Source organism: Perna viridis, chromosome 2 (genome assembly GCF_037379345.1).
Source record: "Perna viridis isolate PV_CMFRI_1.1 ecotype Kerala chromosome 2, ASM3737934v1, whole genome shotgun sequence".
Classification (NCBI taxonomy): domain Eukaryota; kingdom Metazoa; phylum Mollusca; class Bivalvia; order Mytilida; family Mytilidae; genus Perna; species Perna viridis.
The window spans coordinates 38,074,534-38,097,881 of NC_142446.1; the positions used below are offsets into that span (position 1 = coordinate 38,074,534).

At 32.2% G+C, this 23,348-nt stretch overlaps 2 protein-coding genes across 9 annotated transcripts; one reads left to right on the top strand and one right to left on the bottom strand.

Moving 5' to 3' along the window:
• The first annotated feature begins 6 nt into the window (after window positions 1–6).
• LOC148624940 (uncharacterized) lies at window positions 7–5,110 on the top strand. Of its 2 annotated transcripts, none has more exons than XM_088568074.1 (4): window positions 7–96; window positions 2,899–3,063; window positions 3,467–3,625; window positions 4,882–5,110. In XM_088568074.1, the coding sequence occupies exons 2-4, from the start codon at window positions 2,931–2,933 to the stop codon at window positions 5,091–5,093; spliced, it is 504 nt and encodes a 167-aa protein (XP_088424200.1). In that variant the 5' UTR covers window positions 7–96; window positions 2,899–2,930; the 3' UTR covers window positions 5,094–5,110. The 2 variants fall into 2 exon arrangements, with proteins under 2 accessions (XP_088424200.1, XP_088424199.1); XM_088568073.1 differs by lacking the exon at window positions 7–96 and adding an exon at window positions 215–313.
• A 518-nt stretch (window positions 5,111–5,628) lies between these two features.
• Window positions 5,629–22,155, bottom strand: LOC148624941 (spermatogenesis-associated protein 7-like). 7 transcript variants are annotated; one of them, XM_088568077.1, is made up of 11 exons: window positions 22,025–22,155; window positions 20,222–20,272; window positions 19,766–19,855; window positions 19,239–19,286; window positions 18,447–18,574; window positions 16,641–17,413; window positions 16,017–16,058; window positions 10,779–10,811; window positions 9,162–9,239; window positions 7,708–7,765; window positions 5,629–7,293 (listed from the first exon to the last, which is right to left on the bottom strand). In XM_088568077.1, exons 1-11 carry the CDS (start codon window positions 22,047–22,049, stop codon window positions 6,637–6,639), a joined length of 1,983 nt encoding a protein of 660 aa, XP_088424203.1. In that variant the 5' UTR covers window positions 22,050–22,155; the 3' UTR covers window positions 5,629–6,636. The 7 variants fall into 7 exon arrangements, with proteins under 7 accessions (XP_088424203.1, XP_088424204.1, XP_088424202.1 ...); XM_088568078.1 differs by lacking the exon at window positions 10,779–10,811 and adding an exon at window positions 10,929–10,949; XM_088568076.1 differs by lacking the exon at window positions 10,779–10,811 and adding an exon at window positions 12,790–12,828.
• Window positions 22,156–23,348: the final 1,193 nt, after the last annotated feature.

Sequence of the window (23,348 nt, forward strand, 5' to 3'; positions counted from 1 at the left end):
TCGAGTTTTTCTATTGGTTATTCAAACAGAGAATCAGAAAGCTGATTTTTAATTGGATAACATATTGAAGCAGACGAATTTAACACGTGCTCAAAGGTAAAATGTACTTTTACAAATTCTTTTAAAAGGGATCATACAGCACGTATTTACATATTTCATTTCGTTCTTTTATCGTTTCTGGTAGTTTCAAGACCGGATCTAGCCGGTTTTGTGGGGTGTGGGGGCTTGATCGTTTGTCAACGCAAACGTCGAGCCTTGAAGCAGCGATTTGTGATTTTTTTGAAAAATCAAGACTTCATGTAAAGAAATAAAGGTAAATTGGAGTGTCAAATAAAAAATGAGGTACATCAAAGAGATACATGGACAAAAACGCGTTGAAAACAAATGAACTGACAAGAACAAACAACAAGAAAGACAAAAAAAATTAAAACACACTAAGGGTGGATCAGAATTAAAATGCCGAGTCAAGAATTTTTTTCAGGCTAGAATGTGAAAACCATGATTTAGTGCAAAAAAAAACCTTGGGGCAGACGCTCGACACACCCTACGTGGGTCGACCCGTGCCTGCACACAGAGATTAGTAGCACAAACCAATTAAAGTAGTGAATTTAGGTGCTCCGGAAGGATGGGGAGTTCCTGCTTCTTACATGACAACTACCTTGCTGTCCGATGAAGATCGTAAAGACGAAGTAATTCTATGACAAATGTAGTTCATTGGTCATTAAAAAACTGGAAACGAATAGGCCAAACACGATCGATCGGGTTATGGCGACAACTGTCGAACTTTTGAAACAAAGATTCCAGTCTTTGGTCAACATATCTTTCTTCATTGTTTTTCTGTGCGAGCCGCTTAGCACTTACCGTCTGCATACTGACAACAACTTTTTGCAAAACGTATGAATTATGAAATAAAAACTCCCTTTGCGTGAGTATCTGGAATCCTAATACCACATAGAAATGGGTAATTGACCAAGAGAAAATTAAAGGCAACAATGTCTTTATGAAAATAATAATCAACGGACCGAGGATTGTTTAGCAACAGAACATCTTCTATACACGGGTGTCTGTATTATGAAAACTGAAACTTAAAAAAGACGAATGGATTAAGTCGGCCTTATAAGAATGTAGAAACAAAGTAGTCAGAAGAGTTGCATAATGTGTACCCATTGTGTTCCGAGAGAGTAATCAAGGGAACCAAGGTTATAGCGGTAACCCAAGAATGTAATCCAGGAACAAAGACCAGACATGGAAAACAGACATACACAACAAAGAACATAAAGTAACTAAAATCATACATACAAAGTAACAAAAGTAAATGAGCAACTCGGACTCCACTAAAAACTGGGAGCATGGACCAGGTGCACGGTAGGGTAAGCGTCCTCTGTTTTTCTAGAAACACCCGCCGAGTTGCTCATAAAAAGTCAAGTCCGGAGTAGACAAACGAGGGAAGGAAAACTATGACCCGTTGAATAAATCAGTTTTCATGGTGCTGATTAATGAAGTATAAGAATATGAAATAATTGGTATGGATTTGTCTTTGAAATATGGGGGAATTTTGTTGGTAACGTTTTTGTGATGGAGGATTTTAGCCAAATTAATTGCATCTATACTTTTGTTGACAAACGGTAGTGGAAGAAATGATCGTTTTTCTTCATCTTACTTTTCACACAAACTGGTTTAAAGAGTATGTGGAAACCAATATCCAAAATGATGGCAACAAGTCTGTATAATGATGAGGTGGGGTCAGAAACGGGAGTGTCAAGACTTGTTTTGTGAAGGGAGTGTAGTCAAGTGAGAGGTACAGAATAAAGTTTGGTTCTAATGTGATGAAGCCTAAGAGGTTTTTGTATAAAAGGAAGGAGACCATCTATGGAGACATCATTTAACTTAGGTGAGGTATAGTGGCGATGGGCACCTTTCCCACCTTGGATTTTTGTCAAATAAATTCATCACATTTATGCTATTGTTATATTGGCTTGAAAGGTTTCCTATACTTTTGATGTTTTCAATACATCCGTAAGGTATTGCAGTACCCAGTCTGCGTATCCATAAGATAGTTTTTACTTAGAACGGGACTGTTCGTAGGATGGTAAATTTTTTTCTAAAATACGAACTTTCATAGAGAGGATTGAATGATCTTGTTGATTAAAGTGTTGATAAACTGTCGGGAATTTGGTGGTGTTAACGATGACCGCACATTGTTTTGTTTAATCGTTCTTGCGTTTCTTCGACATATACTAAACCACATAAGTTGCATTCTAATCCATATATTAAGTTTGTAGATTTGCAACTTAAGTCATCGTGACTTCTTGTATGGAAGGTTTTGTTTGTAAGGGAACTGGAGAAGTAAGAGTCGGTCATCAGAATGTTGCATGTTTTGCAATTTTTAGTACCACATTTTTTGATATGGTTTTGACTGTTGTTAAAAAAACGAATTTACAATTAAAACTGATAAAAGATGCTAGATCCGATCCTCCTGTCACAAGCATACGCGTAGTCTTAATACCCGTATGTCTGAAACATTCTAATTTTTATATTAGACAAGTTTAGTCATTTTTTTTGTCGTCAAATGTCCGTTTTTCTTTTTTCTCCGAGCAACGGAGAAACATTACTCGGTCGACCTTTAAACGTACTTTCCACTGAAGAGCTCTAGATGGCGTGGAGTGGCTCCAAACAGAAAGGTTATTTTGGTGTTTTTGTGTGATGCTTCTTGAATTTAATTAATACAATTTCGATTCGATCTGGGAAAATAAATAGAAAGGTATGGTTCTTCGTAAGGAGCTTTTGGTAGTAAAATGGTGAGGTTGATTTCACTGGATAAAGTGGAGCAGTTATACGAGTTTAGTGGTTAAACGAGTATAGTTATTTATGTTATTAATATTACTCATGACTTTTCAGATAAATTTGGGATGAAATATTGACTCAACAAAATGTATTCACCAGAGCAATTCGTACCTCAGACGCCTCCTTTGTTTCTCAATTCTGAGCGCACAGGTTCAGAAAAATCTCCGTGCGCTACTGTGCCTGATTTCATTGATGTTCTTGAGAGCCAAGATAATTCAGGTAAATTTCTGTTAACAAGCAACATGATCATACAAAAAAGGACATTTTGGCATTACTTAAACATAGTGTAGATTGTCATTTAATATTCATCATACTAGAATTAAGCGTTGCTTACATCAAGCAAAGAAATGCTTTCAAGAACATAAGCTGGCTAATATAATCCCCAGCTATCAGCTATGTCAGAGGTTGACTGGCAAGCTATTTTCTGGCCATTTCATTACATTTCGAACTTCCATATGTTGGGATTTTAAAAGAATACACTTACCTGGAACTTTAAATATGAAGAGTGACATTACGTGGGAAATGTATTTTATTTATAAAATTGGGGGTGGGGTGAGGTAAAAATTCAGTTAATGACTTAAATGAATGATCATACAGCTTTGAATAACGATGTTGCTTCCAGATATTGGAAGTCAAGAAGCAAATGTTCCGGGTACACCAAACATCCCTTCACAGCCTATTGGTTACAGTATCATAGCATCCACCATACCAGTGACAGGGAGTCAACTACACAAGATGCATTATGGAACACCATTACTAGAGCTTGTCTTGTTGAAGTCTGGTAATGATTTCCTTATCAAGAAATAACCTTACAAAACCTTGAATTTGTATGATAAATGATTGATTTTACAAGGATGTCAAGAAAAAGACAAGTCATAAACATTTAATCAGTTAAATTTAAGCAGAAACACCAGCCAGCCTTTGACTACCAATTGGGAAATAGTGTATCTTATTCGGGATTATTTTTAGCCATTTTTGACTAATTGAGACATTTTCATCAGGGGAAACTGCCTTATTTCCGGGGTGATGTAAGGTAAACAATATCACTGCAGTCCAATACCAATTCTGAATGAAGTGGTTCTCTCTTTTTTATGGCATTTTCTCTAGGACTTGCCAAAAAAAAACATCTGATCATTTAATTCTTTTAGTGAAGTTGTATTATCAGAGTGTATGCTTTTGTCTGTTTAACATTTAAAAATGCTGAACATTTGAATATTGTTTTTTATTGATTTTTTTCATTTTTTGTCTTTGGTTCTCCAGATTTAATAATTTTTTTTTATTAAAAATCAAAATGAAGCTTACATTGAAAAAGAAAAAAAAAAAACAAAATAGTTCAACAAAATTTCATGACAATTGTTGAAAACATTGGAAGTAATTGTACTATTTTGGGAAATCTCCCCTTTTTTATAAATAAAGTCAAAGTCAAAAGTCAAGAATGGAAAATCAGAAATTCATTGCAATTGAAGAGGGAGCCAACATCAATAGTAAAAACTTCAAAGTTTCATGAAAATGGGTGCAACAACTACTGAGTTATAGTCCGAAAACAGTAAAATTACCCCCCCTTTTTTTTTAAACAAAGTCCCATAATTCAAAATCCTAAATTTGGAAATTTACAAAAAATGAAATGTAGTTTACATCAATATAAATAAACTATTCACCAAAATTTCAGTGACATTGATGCAAGGATTTTTTAGTTATAGTCTGAAAACATAAAATCATCCCCCTTTGTATGAATAAAGTAAACAAAAAACACAGAAATTTATAAAAATGGAAAAGAGCTCATATCAATAGAAAGAAACAATTCACCAAAATTTCACAACAACTAGTGGCAGCATTTTTGAGTTGTTGTGCAAAGTGTGAATGACGGACGGACACAGTATACCATGGACAAATGGACATAATAAAATAATTTCCATAATGATTTCAATTACAGTATTGGAATTTAAGTCTAAAGTTAACATTAGAATATTGAAGAAAATGTACATGGACATTTATGAAAATGCTTCTTACAACTATTTTAAACATATCTTTTTTTAGCAAGAAAGCATGCATCAGACTACCAAAAGACAAATAATCTCCTAGAAAAATGTCCATTGTCACCAGATCAGGAGCAAAAAGTCCCCAGGACTCCAAATTTGCAATTAGAACAGGAAAGATCGAAAAGACTTTCACCATCTTTTACTCTTGGACAGAGTGCAAGCCAAAATCTGGAGCTGTTTGATGGGGAGGAAATATTTCCCAAATTCTAAAATTCATGGACAACATGTTTAAGTACAGTTAAAACAATGAATTCTAATAAAAAATTAGCTTTTTGATGACTTCGTGTATGTATGAGCAGTGACAGACCCAAGAGAGAGGGTACATGGGGTTGGCACTCCTTTTTACTGGAAAGTTTATTTTCATGTGTAAAATTAACAAAACATGGAAAATAATGTCCTAGCAACCCCTTCTCTGATAATCATGGCTGACACCCCTTCTTTTCAAAGTGTCTGGATCTGCCCCCGATGAGTTTTCATAAGAGTGGTACATCTAGCTTATAGTGTTTTATGAATTCAGTAATCCAACATTTTTTCTCTTCCTGTATGTTGCATTTCTATTGAATACTTCATTTTGCCTTTAGTGTTTTTTTAGACCTAAGTGTTACTGACCACAGATAGATCAGAATTGGTCTACATCTGTGGTAAAATATATGCAATGTATGGTAGATGAAATAGTCCATGCATCCAGCGAGGAAAAATACAGACAAAAACCTAGGCTTAAATGGGTTAAATTAGTAAACAAAAATTAAATCCAATAGCTAATTTTATTCAACATAAAAATATGTGTGCTTTAATGTAAAAATAGTTTTCATAAAATAGACCCAAATCACATAAATCTGATCCTAAATATAAGAGGACGGATACACAAATGATTAGAATATTCAATGACTGGTGAAGTTTGTACATAAAATAAAAATGACATATTAATGATCATGCATGTAGAAATGTTGGTATGAAAATTTGAGACAATAATCAAAAACCCTATTAACACTTTTAAGAAATATTGAACTCATAGTTTAAAAGTTTTCCAACAAACCTTATTAGGACATAATTACAGTAACCATAGCAATTTTCACAGTATTTATTTTGGCAATATATGTGGTAGATAAGATATTTTTTAACGAACCTATTACGGTACTGGCAAAATTTCTCATACAATGGAACATCAATTATACTTCAAAAACAGCAAAATTAACCCATTAACATACTCATTTGACATAATTCACAAAAATTAGCAACTACGAAAATAATTATGTTCATGGTATATTAACCCATAATACCGCTATTCATTCATCTATAGAAAGTCTTTACTGATGCCTGAATTAGAATTACCCAATAAAACATATAGCACTGACAGTAAAGAATGAAAATGAAAATTCAATATATGTAAGGAGCAGCTTGTTTCCAAGTGGTATGTTGATTATTGTACAATCTCTTTTGGATAAGTATTCATGAGTACAGATATCTAGAAGCAACCCATAATCCAATAATGTGCACAGAACACTATCATTCATATGAAGTAACACTATAGCGTATAATGGTAATATATCCATCAAAAATAATAATGACAGTGTTCTATATAAATAAGGCTCTAATGTAAAAATAAATTGAAAAGGGTTATTAGAGAGCTTTTTTTTGAAAATAAAATGCATATGAACAACGTTTTCTGCAAAGCAAGGTTTTTCTGAGTAAAACAACTATCCTACAAGTAAATTTATCAAGTCATCTTAGAAAACATTGAACAGTTTTTGATTTAAAATTCCCCATCACTGTCCGAGTCAAATTCATCTTCATATTCACCATCATCACTGTGTTCTGTACGAGCCTGAGATTTTTCTGTGAAAGTGTCATCATCCTTAACACTTGCAGCCCTAGAACTGTGTTTTGGAGAAGTTACTCCCTTCCCAGCAGACATTGCTTTTGATCCATGTGACTGTACTGATGCTTTACCAACAGATCTTGCTTTCGAAGCCCTTGAATGAACAGAGGCATTGTCATCATCCTTTGAGGAAACTTGGATCACTTTAGCTCCACCTATTGACTCTTTTTGAGAAACTTTCTCAGATTCATCAGGAGTTACTTCACCTTCACTCAGTTCCTCTTTCCTTGTAATGTTCATCTGGTAATCTCTCAGTGCTTGGGTGCCAGACAAATCTTCATTCTCTGAATGGATGGTGCTGAACATATCTGCAGAAGAAGAGTCTTTAAATTTGTAAGTGTTCTGAGAATCCACTGTTGAATCAAATGTAACGTCAGATACCTTGCTTTGTTCAAACCTTGCTAATGTTGGACGGAGTTTAAAAGAAGAAGTAGACACTGTTTCTCCCATTGTGGACTCTAAGGTTCCTTCACCTTCATCTGGAATACCAAGGTCTGAACGTACTTTACCCAACATTGACCTCATCTTTTTCTGAAAAAATTTAAATGAAATTCTCTTCAATATATTATATCATATTCAATCTTAATGCCCCTTCAAAGTAAAAGATGAACTTAAAAGTCAGATCTAAAATTCGGGTAAAACAAAATTCAAGATTTCAATTTTACAGTTTAGGTACAAAAATGTACAATGTACATTATTATATAAACTTAAAGACAGTTCAAGTAAAAAAAAACACAGACATCTCTGTATACTGTAGTATTGTAGATATCAAGCTTCCAGAGGAAGACTCCAACATACAGATCTATGTTGGAGTATTATTCATGGTTATAACAAAACAACAAAGCAAAAAAACAGAAAGGTAACGAAAAGTTTCAACTAAAATAAAATACCTTAGATGTCTCTAACACCCTATAATAAAAAGAGTGTTCAGATACAGATACTAACCTCATCTAGTTCACCTTTTCTCTTCCTAATATGGCTTTCAAACACCTGCTTCAATACCCTATAAATAAACAACAATAGTTAGGAATAAGAAACGTACAAAACATATTCATATACAATGGTATTCTAGCTTTAATGATAGATGTAAAATATTTACTGTAACAAATTTGGATCTGCACAACTAAAAAATCCCCTTTTGGTAAAGCTTGGTAGAACCTCTGGAATTCAATTTCAAATGAAATGAAATAAATTGGTAGATTTTCATCCCCTGAGGCCCCTAAAAAATTGGGGCAGGAATTTCAAAATCAGGATTTTTTTTATGCCACTGTCTAGTACTGAGGTACAATAACACACAAATCTTTCATTTGTTGATGACTAAAACAATGTTTCTTCTCTGAAACTGTTGTGGCTATGGACTAAGAACATATCTATACTTCAAACAGCTAAAAATAGGCTAGCACAATATCTAGTAAGAAACAAAAATAAAAAATAAAATCCTCCTATGCACCCCCTATTTTTGTAAGGGTTGATGTGGAGTAATTTAAAATTTGGCCAAAATTCAAAAATTTCAATACACATAAGCATATCATTTATGTATCAAACAAGATGTTGCATTTGTCATAGTAAGAATACACCCACACAACCATCTACAGTAAACAGGAAGTAGAAATGTGATGAACTATGAAAGGGGAGATAGGGTACAACTCATCATGGCAAAGAAATAGTCAAATTATCTAACCATTCCCTCAAATAGAAGCTGAGAAATCTGTCACAAAAGTTTCCATAATGCATAGCATAAAAAATTACTAAGTTGTATCATAAACATGAAGTAGATGAGGGAGGGTCAGAAAGGGGAGACACAGTACAACTAATCATGCAACAGACCGATATCCAAGCATTTCCTCAAACAAAAGCTGAGAAATCTGTTATAGAAAAGTGTTACTGATGGACAGATGGATGGACAAGGTGATTGCAATATAACTTCCACTCTAATGAGTAGGGGTATAACCACCTAGACTTCAATTTGTTAGGAAATAAATAATAAATAAATAATAGTTTAATTTTGGAATCACATTTGCTTGAAAAGTTTTCCAACCCCTCTCAATCTAAGAGTTAACTTTCCATAGGGTAAGTCTCTCCCCTAAACTCTAAGTTTCCCAATTGAATTGTAAGAATTAAGTAGTTTTAATTGTTCTCCTAAAAATAGATAGGGTAGAATAAAACAAGCCTTAAATCAACACGAGAATTACAGGTCTATAATAATTTCCTCAGGAATCACTCAGGGTGTAGCAGCTGGTCCTGCACAGAAGGTTGGCGCAGTACCAATAATTTTTGTTGGTAAGAGTAAAAAAATAAAAAAAAAACAGGATAACTGACTCAATAATTAATTAAAACAAGTTCAAACATATGTGTTCATTACCCCTTCCGTACCAATCGAGACTGTCACTAAAACTAACCTGTTGGTAAAGACTCCCCTAGTCAGAACATCATCTGTAACATCCTTCATAAACTCCATATACTTTAATTCTTCCTCCCTACAATATGTTTTGTTTCATAAACACTAACAGATCAATAATTAATGCTACCAATATCTTAAACTGTTATAAAATGACCATTTAAAATCATGATGTACTACTTCGAAAACTATCTAACTTTTAACACTGGACATGCATGAAGAAACTCAAGGCAATATTTGATTCAAAACATGTCTATTAATTTGATTTTTTTAGAAAAAAACTACTTGTGCTTACTGGAAAAATAAATAAGCAAATTACGAAAGTTTATAAAGAAAAGGTTCTAAATTGAACTACAGGTAAATTATTCCACAAAATGCACTTGATCTAATTTCAATTTAAGTAAAATCTAAATCAGTCTAGCAAGCAACTTCACATTTTAAGGTTATAGGACTTAAGAAACTAGTTTTTACAGGCAATTTTAAACAAAATCAAATTCAGATTTCATCATACTTAAGAGTCATGCTAAATGTATTACTGATATTGTATTATGCAATAATTTATTCTAAGTATAACAAGCCATAAAACCAAATGTGAACATCACAAAACATGCTCTCAATACAACATACACTCATCATGCAGCCAGTGATAAAAATATAACTTTTAATGTGTTTTGTGTATTTCAAAACCAAATTGAGTGCTTCAAGATCCAGGTGTGTCATTTTGAAAAATTTCAATTCATCAGAATAAAAAAAATGATATGTAGTAAGAGAATTGAACATATTTAAAAAAAAAAAAACAAATTTTTATTGCTCTACAAAATTTCAACAACAAACAAGTTTATAGGGAAGTTAACTAGGTTTTGAAAAAAAAAATAAATAAAAACTACTAATTTGTCCATAAAGTATACACGTTCTACCCAAAACATTCATCACATTCAACAAATACTAAGTTTCAAAGAGTTTGAAATCATTTGATGACAGCATGGTGACAAAACAAACCAAAAATCATAACTCAAAGTGTTTCATTAATAAATAATACATTTAAAAAAAATATATACTAATGTAAACAAAATTATATGATTTCCAGAGAAGATTGTAAGGACTAGTACTCATAGTTTTAATTGATAAAAAAATAATAGTCTTTTTAAACTTCATTTAGGGAACTTAGCTGACAATTATTGAAGTACTTGTACTGGTATATGAATTGATCTTTAAAGATTATATGGGACCAGCATTCATAAGAATACAAATATTCTATCATGCTCTATAGCTGCATTCTAATATGCTACATTTTGATTTCTACCTTTTATGGAGAAGTGATTTGACTTATTCATTTGAAATGAATTTACCAACATAAAAGCTTATTTGGTAGGCAAAATAAAAAGATTTTCTAAAAATTTTCTATAATAAAATATAATGCTTATTCCAAACTTTAATGTTACTTCTAATGTCAAACTTTACTCATATTTACTGATACATTTTAGACCAGTTTTCATTAAAAGCAAACTTAATCTGTATACAAGCATGTGAATAAATTCGCTGGTATAAACTTAGTTAAAAATGCAATTTCAACACACAGTGATACATGAAGCCAAACCAATTCTACCCAATATCTTACCTTTCCAACTTCCTTTGGGCAAGGTAAGATTGCCTATTGTACAAAAGTTGCCTTATACATACATGTGATATAAGATACATATGAAAATATATCAAGCGGAGCAAAATGACATTAGTATCCAGTTTGAACTGCAAAAGGGTTTTACATTACCTTGTCAGTGCAGCAAGAGTTCTGTTTAATATTTGAAATGTAATTTTTTATCATACAAATTCTGACAACAGACCCTTTCATGCTAATTTCAGAACAGGCTTAGTGAGTACTTCCCTGGGGTAAATGCAATAAAAAATTGGTTGAACACTGTTAGAATTTTAACAGAAAAGTGCTGTATTAACCCCTCAGAAGAACTGACTGAGCCTACTAAGAAAAATAGCAAAAAAAGAGTGACCCTCTTCTCAAACAACTTCAAATTCTTGGCTCTATTTTTCTAATTGTTCTGACTTTGTCCCTTCTAAACTCCTACTTCTGACACTTTTTAAATGTATTTTTTTCCATTTGTAGTAATTTTGTTGTTTGTTTAGAAAAGGTGAACATTGTTTTTGTTAAACCTTGAAAAAATGCCAATATGATCTTTGGTTTAAAAAAAATAACAAAAACAAACAAAATTCTTGTTCATTAGATATTTTTGTAAGAAGTCGAAGAACTTGAATAACAACAGACAACAAGTAATGGTGACTGTGTTTTAAAGATCCTAGAAAAAAGTAATGAAAGGAAAACTTGTTCATTGAAATTACTAATGGTCAAATCAAAGTCTTCAGATTATAAATTTCATTCATTGCATAGTAACAATTTTTTGTTGTAAAATACAAGGTGATATCATTTAAAAAAAAATAATTGCATCCTAATGTCACTATTAAAATGTTCATAAACCTAAATCTACAATACTATTATCAGTGAATTTACAAGAAAAAAGCTTGCAGTACTATTTTCACTGGTGAAATAGTAAAAACAGCTGTTTATAAGGAAATTTTATTTTTATTTTATGTTCCACTTGCAATGAAGATTTGTGCAACAAGAAATCAGAAAGAACTTCAGAGAAACAACTTTTATTAAAGACATGCAAAGTTGACAACAAACTAAATACAAACAAATACTTTCAAGCAACAATGCCTTTTTTCCATGTTTCAAAAATACAAATTTTCCGTCAAGAAATTCTTTTCAAGTTCCATTTTCATAACCGAATTCATGTGATTACGGTATTTAACTTTTGTACACTTGAGTGTGAATAGCAATAAAAATTGAATAAAAATCAACAACTTTTCCTAGCACTTACACTTAAAATAATGAATGAATCTTTAAATATTGCTATTATTTCACATAATAACTGAGCAAATTGCTTCTTCAGACCAACCTTAACTATTAACAAACTTTTTACAGTATAACTTATAAACTGGGTTTGAAAATCATCAAAACGGTAGATGTAAACTCTCCTGATATTTAAAAACAAATTCAACATTCTACTGCTTATGTCAACTTTTCAGATTAAAATCGTTATTACACTGTATGAATTACTACAATTCTTGTCCAAAAAAATTATTTGGAACTTCTGATTAAGACAATAACTATCAATATTGTGATATGCATTAAAAGCCAAATTCAATATTTAATCCAACTTAAGTTTTGGGTTAAAGTGTCGATAAATAAAATATTTTGAAAAACAATACTTGGCAAATCTCCCACATTTAGAAAATTATCTCCCCTTTTTGAAAATTTTGAGAGGGAAGCTGAACACCTAAGCAGAAACTGAACAAGACCTAAATTTTAATCTTAACTATTTTTCCTGCATTCAAGTGTCAAATCTAAAATTTAAGCCAGCTCTGCAAAGATTAGAATTTCAAATTTCACCTATAATAAATTCATGAAAGCCAACTTCGTGATATTGACTACCATACATACAACCATGCACAGAAATGCAAAATAGTTCACAACTACCATTGAACAATAAAATAAAAAACAACAAAATAAATCAAAATTATAACAACAAGCCAAATAGTAACTGTCATGCTGCACTTACGCATGTTTTACACGAGGGCTTTTAGTAATATCAAATTTCCTACAAGATATTCATGCAGTGGTCAAAAGAAATATTTTTGTTCAAATCTTGAAAGAGAGAGTGCAAACACTTAAACTTGCTGTATTTTAAAATAAAAAAAAGATTTGAAACCAAAAGCTTCTTTCCATTCTTTAACAGATAACATGTTAGTTTACTTTGCTCTTAAATTTTATAACAAAAACACGTTATTTTCATATATAAATATCTTTTTTATGGTCTATTAAAATCTATTATTGTGTAGAATAAGTAAATAAAACACCAAAAATCTGTGTTGCTCACTATTCACTTAAGATTTTTATATAAAATCAAATTTAAACACAGCTTAGACAGATAAAAATACAACAGGGGTTGAAATAATCAATGAATTCAAATTTACTTCCAAGAACAGAAGGTCCTTGACTTGTTCAAGTTTCAAATCATTGGTCAACTTGAGTAAACTCAAAAAGTATCAGTGAATAAAAGTGAAGTTCCCAGACCAGAGTAAATGAAATTTCAAAGGTCCTAGGTCAAAAATTGAGTGTCCTTGACCTTGAACCACTGCTAATTTGAACCCTGATAAGCACTCTCCCACTTGTCTGCAGTATACAAATTTCATGACATGTAAGTCAAAGTCTAACAGAGCTTGCCCAATGGACCACCTAATGATATGGATGTTTTTATCTGTTTAACATACCATAAGAGCAAGTCTAATTAATTCTAGGCCAGTTCAATTTCGGCAAAACTTGCCTGCTCGACCAGTTGGACAAATTTTCTTATTTCTACCCCTGTATAATGTATTATCAAACTGCTTATACATGTTATTGTAAATCTCTTAATACAACAGACTGAAACAGTTTCATTATAAAATTCACTGTTCATACCAAGAAAAAAATGAATATTATACATTCAAGATGATCTAGCACAAATCACCATTCATTATTCAAGCAAAGCTAGAAGTGTAATTGAGAAGGATATGAACAAAACAATAATATTATAAACTAGAAATAATCTAAAAACACAGAAGATAGGCAGTGCACAGAAAACTTTCACCAATTTAACCTGTTGTCTCAATCTAATTCAAATTAATTTCAATGCTGCCTCACCCCTTAATTGTCAATTCATTGCCACCTCCTTATCAAGTCCATTATAGAAAGATAAATGAACATTCCATTGGCAGTCGCATCTGAGGTAAACCTGCAGATTTTGTATTTTCTTCAGATGATATCCTGATTCAATGATCTTCAGGATTATCATATAACATGTGGTTTACCGTTTATTAAGTAGTCAAACATGTATTAGAGACAGTCAATAAGTGAATACATGCAGTCTTAAGAGGCTGTCCATGCAAAAACCAGCCAGTGGGTTGCACATGACAATTTTTGGTTAAAAATAAATATCCATTTCATGCCACAAATGCATCCTTTCTCAAAGTCAAATGTTGGTTTTTGACTAACTGCAATGGTTAAAGAGAAAAAAATTACAAAGAAAGCATTGAAATTCATTGAGAAGGGAGATAACTCATCAATTTTGTTCACAGTTTGGTTGCTTTGTTAGGAAGCTTTAAAATCGTTTTCTGAACCATTCATTGTCACTCTCAAAAAAATCTTTTTCACTATTTGACATACATATGATATAAACATTGTGTTGGAACAAAAAATTCAGTGGGATAAAAATTTACCCTGTGCCAACCATATCATAGGATCTGCATGAATTTTACATGGACAGCCTTTTAAAAGACTATAATTATAATATGACTATTTAAGGAATTACTGTTATATTTTTTCGGTCTATGAAGAAATAACCTCAATCACGTGGTGCACACTAAATAACCTGCTTAGCAAATTATTTTCAGGTGTGCACTATTGAGGTTATTTCAAATAGATTGAAAAAATACAACAGTCATTCCTTATAATTTAATTTAAGTATCAAAATTCAATGGGTATACCATTATAAAAGTTTGATGACGTCATGTTCATTACAAAATTTGGTCTAATCAGAATCCAATCAGAAACCATGTTGCTTCTGAAATTAAATTATTTAGTGATGTTATTATTAAAATTGACCTGTATATAAAGACAACCTGTCTTATGTGACCATGATTTATTCTCTCCCTTAGAAGGTCACTTCAGACAAGTTTGAACGTACTCACTCCTACCCATAATGCAACATCCATTGGGATGTTAATATTCCCTGAGAGGACATTGATGTCAAAATGGAAGCAGCATTGAAGATTTAATTTCAATCAGGTTGCATAATGTCTGCAGTGGCACTGAGAACGATTTATTTTTTACTCTTTAATCTTCCACATAATAAGTAAATCGAAAAATAACCAAGAAAGTTAGCTCTTTATAAGCTATATGTTTAGGTTATTAACAAACTGTCGATATGTCTTATTTTTTACAAAGCACGACTTATGAGAATTAGTACTTAAGAAAGGAAGAAATTCTCAAAAAATGCTGAGCAGACGGTAAAAAGGATGTGCACAGACTGAATGAGAACCTGCTGTAAACTGATTCAATGTACAACAATTTTGAGTGACTATAGTACACAACTTATAATTAAAGTGTGAAAAAATAAAAAAAACATCAACTCCAAAAAAAAAATGAATGATTCACTCAAGAAAAAATGCTGAGCTGTTTCAGAAAATACCATGTCCCCCAGGGTTGGTTCTTCTATTTTATTTAAAAGGGAAGTATGGTAAAAGGACAAAAAAAATGTTAAATTAAGAATTTTTTATAGGTAGTGAGCTGTTCAAATAGTGCCATTCTTTTTTTTTTGGGGATACTGTTTCCCAGAACAACTCTTATTTCATGTATATTGTCATGCATTGAATAATAATTTTTAAGGTACTTTTGCACTTTGCAAAACTACAGCCATAAATTTACAATGAAATGTTTAATTCTAAAAATCAGAAACATGACTTATAATTTTTTTAAGAAATCGCTTAAGAACAAACAAAATTTTGAATATTTTCACCTGTGAATGAGTAATCAAGGCAACCAAGATTGTATATATCTATGCAAACATGTTAGCAGATTGCTTAGAAATTTTCTTTGTTATATAATACTTTTAAGTCCTTCTCCTTTTTCAGTCCTTCCCAGACAAAAAAGTACAATCCTAAGTTAACCCATTAAATTTTGAATCTTCCATTTACAGCAGTTTACAATTAGTAAAGAAGGATGACAGACACAACATTAAAATGTCCTTACTCTTTCTGTAGTCTGTTGCTCCCTGATGTACTTCCATAATTCCTGGGGAAAAAAAACAAATAAATAGATGTATATATTAAAAATCATCATTTTTAGCTTCAAACAGTACTTTGAACTACACTTTTAAATTTGACCTCACATAATTAAGGGTAATTTTTTTATGTAATTAAGATTCACATGTTTTTTAATTTCAACTATCCACATAAAAAACTCTATTGATTTATCCTGGTTGTATACATGAACTAAAGCCTTGGTACAAACAATGCACCACTATCATATACTTAATTATGATAGCAAGTCACATGAAAAGTAAAGTGAAGTGGTAGTATCTAATTTGGTATGGAATACTTTGTAAAATAATTTATATGTACAGACACTCTGATATGGTTATTATCAAAAATATCAAGAATTCACCCATTGGTGAATATAACACACAACTGAAAAGCACAAAAGAAAAAGAATGGATAAGGTGAAACATAATAAATGCATCAGCATACAACCTAAATACAAAATAGTAAACACTTTCTAAGATGGTAATTAATCAGCAATTTTGATTCCTACTTTTCTGAATGGCAAAAATTAAGCCCAATTGTCATTCCAATTTCATAAACACATTATAAGTACCTAGTGCTAGTTTTGTCTAATGTTGACAAGCCTCTGGTCTGACCCATGTCAGTACTTCCCATCATTTCATCTTCCTTTATCCTACTCATGGTAGACTTCAGTGTACCACTCTTTTCTCTTATCTTACTACGAGTCTGTTGTTCTTCAAGCCAACTCCTATGATCCATGTCCTGTGAAATATTTAAGCTAGGGACCACTGGTTCTTTGTCTTCAAATCGTGAGAAATCTCTGCTCTGTAGGCTTTCAAACATCAAGGTATCAGTCATGGAGGCATCTACTGGGATTCTTTGAGGTGATTTTGCACTTTGACGTGGCCTTGGTTTAGGAGTTGGACCTTCTTTCTTAGTTTCCTGTTCATCTTCATGTTTTTGGCCTGACCTTTTCTGTGGAGGAGGAGTGTAGTATTTATAATCACTCAACCGTGAAGTTCTATTTTTAGTTTTAAGTGTTCTTGGGGTGAATGGTTTCTCTTCCGTAAATGCATGTGATCTTTTCTGTAACAGATCCCCATTGTAAGTTTTATCCCCTCTGGCTGATGTAGGCTGTGCAATTGTTCTTACAGCTGTCATGTTTTTTGTTTTCAGCCATTTTGAACTTGCAGAAAATGCCCTTGGCTGATGAGCATGGTCTTCATACTGGTACTGGTATTCCCTGTCAGTTGGCTGAGTTTCTGACCCATGTGTAGCATTGACACTGCTACTTTTGGGTCGTAGAGATGTTCTGAGAATGTTTTGAACCAGTTGTTCTTCCTCGTCATCTGGATCATATTCTCCCTTTAACAAAGGTACAGCATTTATCAAAGAAATGGGTTTACAAGGAGAAAAAGGAAACTGGTAAATGACGAAATCACAAGAAAGTATACTGTAGAATTTAAAGTGGTTATACTAAAATCAGGACTTTTAAAAAATGAAAAGCCATTAAATGGCAAAAGATAATATCCCTAATGTCATCATAAATTTAATTAAAAATCATTAAGGCATACTGGTACTCTTTGAAATTGAAACAGATCCAATAATCTATGCAAAAATTAATTTATTATAATTGGTACTATGAAATTTTACTCAATTTTGTAATGTTGGGAATTGAAAAAAAAAATCCAAGTTCAATTTCTTTCATTTATACACACATATAAACAATGTGATTTTATGCTATGCCTATGATAGACGGAGCTCAATGTTGTTTTTAGACAAAACAGCACCTCAGCCCTCGTGCAATGGTCTACTTCCGTGTTCATAAATTTCTTCACTTCCGTCAGAATATTTATAGCCATTCATAGTTTTGGTCTTACATTCTTCATATATAGGACACTGCTGACACTCAGTTCATATAAGTAATATTGTGGGAACATCAGTGAACTCCTATATACATGTATGTAGAATGTAAGACTAAAACTATTAATGGTTAAAAAATATGAAATGTATTGAGCTTTCCCGGAAGAAAGTCTCACACATTATTCTCACCGAATAGCAAAAATGATGGTGCACTGTAAACAAAGATTTAACAGGCCATCCACAACAAGTAAGTGAAGTGTGTTTCAACAAAACAGTTTCAGGGGACACATTGAGGTCTGTCCATCATAAGCATAGCCTAAAATCATATTTGGAAACCATATAATTTAGGACCATTGATTTAATTAGATTTCATCACACAGGTAGCAGACAAACTATTGAGCCTTATAGGATTCAAAAATCCTTAAATACACCTGTGTTTCACAAATGTAGATGCACAAAACAAAAATATTCTAAGTTTCTTCACCTTGGTGGATAAATCATAACACCAAAGATGTTTGAGAGTTCAAATACCTACCCATTCATTTTCATCATCATAATCATCTTGATAATATTGCATCTGTGAAGTGGGCCTGGATATGATGACTCTTGATGGTGGTCTACTTCCTGTCTTCTTGACATAATCTCTAGTCTTTCTATCACGGACTATGGTTAAAATAATTATTCTCTTTAAATATTTCAATGCTTTAAATTCATCAGCCATTTACTTTAAAACACAATTTCTCGAAATTCTGATAAATGAAAAGCTTTAATCTTTAATAAATTGGATTATGTTTTGGTTATTGTGAATAAGCAAAATATAATGTATAGCAACAAGAACACTTGAAGATTTAACTTATGCATGAAATTAATTCCACACACTTGCTAAATCTTAGCATTCTTCAGAACTCATGACCACATTTTGGTTATTCACTCCTTCAAATAATTCATCTAATTATTACACAGTAATACAAAGAAGATCAAGTTATTCTCCATTGCAGTGTTTAGGATTTTTTAGAAATTGCGTTTTCCTTGGGAAAAATTCATATAAAATCAACTTTCCCACAGTCAATGACTGCTTTCCTAGTTAAAAAAAATCCTTACAGCATATGAAGTTTTCAACTTGCCACAGGCAAGTGTAACTAAGTACCTAACTTTCCCTGACTCAAATTTCACTTGCCCCGGGTAACTGGAAATAGGAATCCTAGAACACTGCATTTATTTAAATATTGCAAGAAAACTAATTACAGAATATTTTTTCTTTCAACACATAATTATTACTGAGTGAGATGACAAGCTTCACACTTTCTAATCTTGTACACCTTCTCACCTTTTTGGCTGCACTTGAGGGCTTTTGGTGGCTTATTATCGATAGCAGCTGGAAATAAATGAAATAGATTTCCAACATGTTCTACCAGTAACATTTGAACATTCTATTAGAGGAATTTCTTGCTTTATTATAATGAAAATGTGATCGATCTTATGGCTTTTGGGACAGAAAGCAGTCTTTCAACTTTGAACCTGACCCCTCTGTTGAAATTGAAAATTCTCTGGTAAAAACATGTATCTAAACATTCTTCCAACTCAAAATATCAAAATATTTTCTTTATTTTCATTTATTCCAAAATGAAATCTATATACATGTAAGTTATCAGTAATTCCTCTATGTATTTTCATTACTGATAATCAAATATTTTAAGTTACAGTAACAATAATAAACAATGTACAGTTCACTTACCATTACATCATTCTTAAATTTGTCTAATATTAATTGTGACAAAAAAAATTCCAGCTGTAATTCCACTACAAAAAGAAAACAAAATCTGATTTAATTAAATTTTCTACATACAAACTTACACTTAGCTCCAACAACTTTTCTGTAGTGATTGTTCATATGATCCAGAACCAGGTATTGAGTGGTTATTTTACTTGATGTTGGAGCCAGAGCTACAATTAGAAGACAAAATATCAAGTTATGATGAAAATTACTGTAACTGTCAAATCCTAACCCATTTAAGCATAGAATTTGTCCAATGTCGACATCACTTCCTTTCACCCAGGTTCAAAATACATAAATCAGCAGATTTAAAGGGACAAAAAAATAGACAGGTTGTCTGTATATTCAGGATTTGGATTACGTAGCAATGTAAAAGCATCTATGGCTCTTGATTAGATTATTATTGAAAGAAAACATCTTCCAGCAACCGACACAGTGAATTCCAGTAAAAATGGTGTTGGATATGGGGTGTCTACTTTCAACACATTCACATTTTATCAACACAATATTTACTTAAAGCTGAAAACATTCCTTACCACTGCTCCGGAGCCCAAGTTGTCCTTTCATATTATTCATAGTTCCCGTCCCTATTTAAACAAATAATAAATCATGATTTCTAATATTTCTTGTTACTGATTTTCTGTTTTCAAATGTACAAAATGTTACATGAAATTACTGTACCAAACTAACGATTGTCAATTTCTCACTTTCCTTTATGAATTTACTGTAACTTTTCCTGAAAGCATTCAGTTTTAAACTTAACTTGAAAGTTTTGTGCATAGTTTGGATAGATTTGAAGTTGTTTTAAAGAAGAAAATGTCAAATTTTGAATTCCACAATGTCCTAACATCAATTACTGCAGGGGCAGACACAGGAATTCAAGGATAGAGGGGTGCGCTGACTAACAAAAAAACAAGGGGCATGCACCATCACATCTCAGTTCCCCTCTGAAAAAATCAGATTGTAGCTTAGCCATCACGTAATTTTGTAAACTAATCTGTATAAAGTTTCAGCTGGTACATTTTGTAATAAGTAAAAATGAAAAAATCAACAAAATATTATTGGGGTATGATTAAGGGTACAGTCGTACATTTTGTACAGTACATTGCACCTGAAATCTTATCCATAAATGCTGTATGAAGTTCTAAAATAAGTAATAGACTGGCCTGACTAGTGCTTGATATTTTTCCTTACTTTATTGTAAAAATTATAATAATGCTTTTAATTTGGCTGCTAACCTTTGGTCAAGCAGACAATAGTTTCATCTATTTCAATGAGAAAAAAGTTTGAGAAAGGGTGTTGTGTTGTTAAGACAGATGAATATGTTTACAACCAAAGAACCAAAGAAAATTCCAAAATCGGAGCATCCCTTAACCAGAGCTCTATAATAAAAATAAACCTTGGTGGTGACTTGAAAAATTGTACATGATTTGTCATTTACAACATTCAGTTTACTTATAATTAAGCATTCTATTAAAATAATGGATTATTTATGTTTGAAATAATTGAAAATTCAGACAATCAACTGAATATAACTACATGTACAGGTATTTTTTATTTACAAAATTTAATGGCTTCTTCCAGTGTCTTTCTGGTTTTATAGTATAAAATGACAGTCATGACATGCATTTGTAGAAAAGAAGAGAAAGGATGGCTAAGTATGTATGGTTGGAGCACCTTCTCCTTCAAAAGAATTACTTTTCACAGTAACTGTAATTTACATGTACTGTACCAACTATGTATGGTTTAAAGGAGTAGCTTTCTTCCAACACCTTTGTGAAATTATCAATATTTCAGGGCTGCTAAGCTTTCAAGACATAAATGCATAAGATTTGGCAAAAGTTTAAAAGATCAAAGGCAAAAAACAATAGATCAAAGGAAAATGCAGTATGTGCAAGTCTCATGTAAAATGCATGAGACTTGGCAAGTCTGATGTTTTGTTATTAAAATCATTATCTGATACAGAGCCCTACTGCACACTCTCAATCAATTTCCTGATTAAACTTTTGAAATTGAAGTCAATGAAGATAACGAAAAAGAAAACACAGTCACATGAGGATACTTACATTGTATATTACAATATTAGAATTATTTGGAACATTATGTACAAATCAAATTATTTATTTTCGAGCACTGGTCAGGTGAGTCTAATAAGAATCATATGTTCCAGTCTGCACTTTTTCAGTTTAGAATGGACAAATATTATGAAGAACGATCAAGTCCGGACATGCAAACGTGTAAGAAAACAACACAAAGGAAGAGAAATTCACTATTTATAGATAACCTAATTACTTGGATAGATAGAATACCCTTAAATACTAGCTAACTGTCATTTTAACCTGAAGAACCTTGATGGACACCCATGATTGATGTCAATTTGCCCCTTCGGCCGCCATTTATGTATCCAATGTATACATTTAAAATTCTCGGGACTGGCCTTTGAGATAAAATGGTAAACCTAGATAACTTAGGTGGCGAAACTGACGAGTCAGTGGTAAAATATTAGTGGTTAACTCGTCCCATACATTTAATCGTCTCCTGAAATGGAGGATGACATTCTGGGAAATCCCCATAAAAATAAATGAATAGCCAAACAAACATGAAAAAACTAAATGCAAATAGTTTAATTAGTAAAGAGTAAATGTCAACAAAACAAATATAACGAGATATGGTGTGGATATCAAAGAGACAAAAACCCAACCGGTATGAGAACAACCATTGGTCTTCAATGAACGACGAGGAAACCCTCCTACCACAGGGCAATTAATATTAGCTGCAGCTGACCCCAAAACATAATTTTGGTCTTCACCGAATGACAAGGAAACCCTTACACCGCAAGGCAGTCTGCCCCAAAACATCATTACACAGGTACAGGGGAAGAGTTGCCCCTATATACTCAAGTGACATAAAAATAAAGACAAAAACGAAACAAGACTGACAGAGACCAGAAATTCCTGTCTTTGGACAGGCGCAAATATGAGTACTTTGGTGTGATCACACCACCCATTAAAATCTGACCACTGTGGGAAAAATATTACACAATTGAACGCACCTAAAAATCCTTTCAAAAAGGTCCGAGTCCCTTGTTAAAACTGAATTATGTAAAATCAATCCCAGTTCATCCCATGCGGGTTACGCAAAACTGCTTTAATTTTAAACTTAGTGTTTAATTTTTATGTAAAGACTCCATGAGCGAATCAATGTTATAAATACCGAAAAATGCCATGCATGATTTTCAAACACCATAAATGATGATAACAAGGGAACGTCACCATCTGAAAACAGAATGGAAAGGGAACGAAAAAACATTGTATAAATCGAAAGGATTGTACAACGATACCGATAAAGATTTTAATACACTACAATAAAATATATAATTAGCTAAGTTTTCGGTCAACTAATGACCTTTTTCAGTGCCTCAAATAAACTGAGTGTGTATGAAAGTAAATGGTCGTCTGTGAACAAAACTCGCTACATAATCAGGTGAATACCAGTGACGTATAAAATTTTATTGAGTTAACAAAGATCTTTAACATTATGTTATAGACACTAGTTGTGTGCTGATCTTGAACACTGAACTATAAAACTAAAAATATTTACAAACACTGTAATAAGAAACTATACAAAATAGGAAGAACTTAATGTTTTTTGTTAATTCCGTGT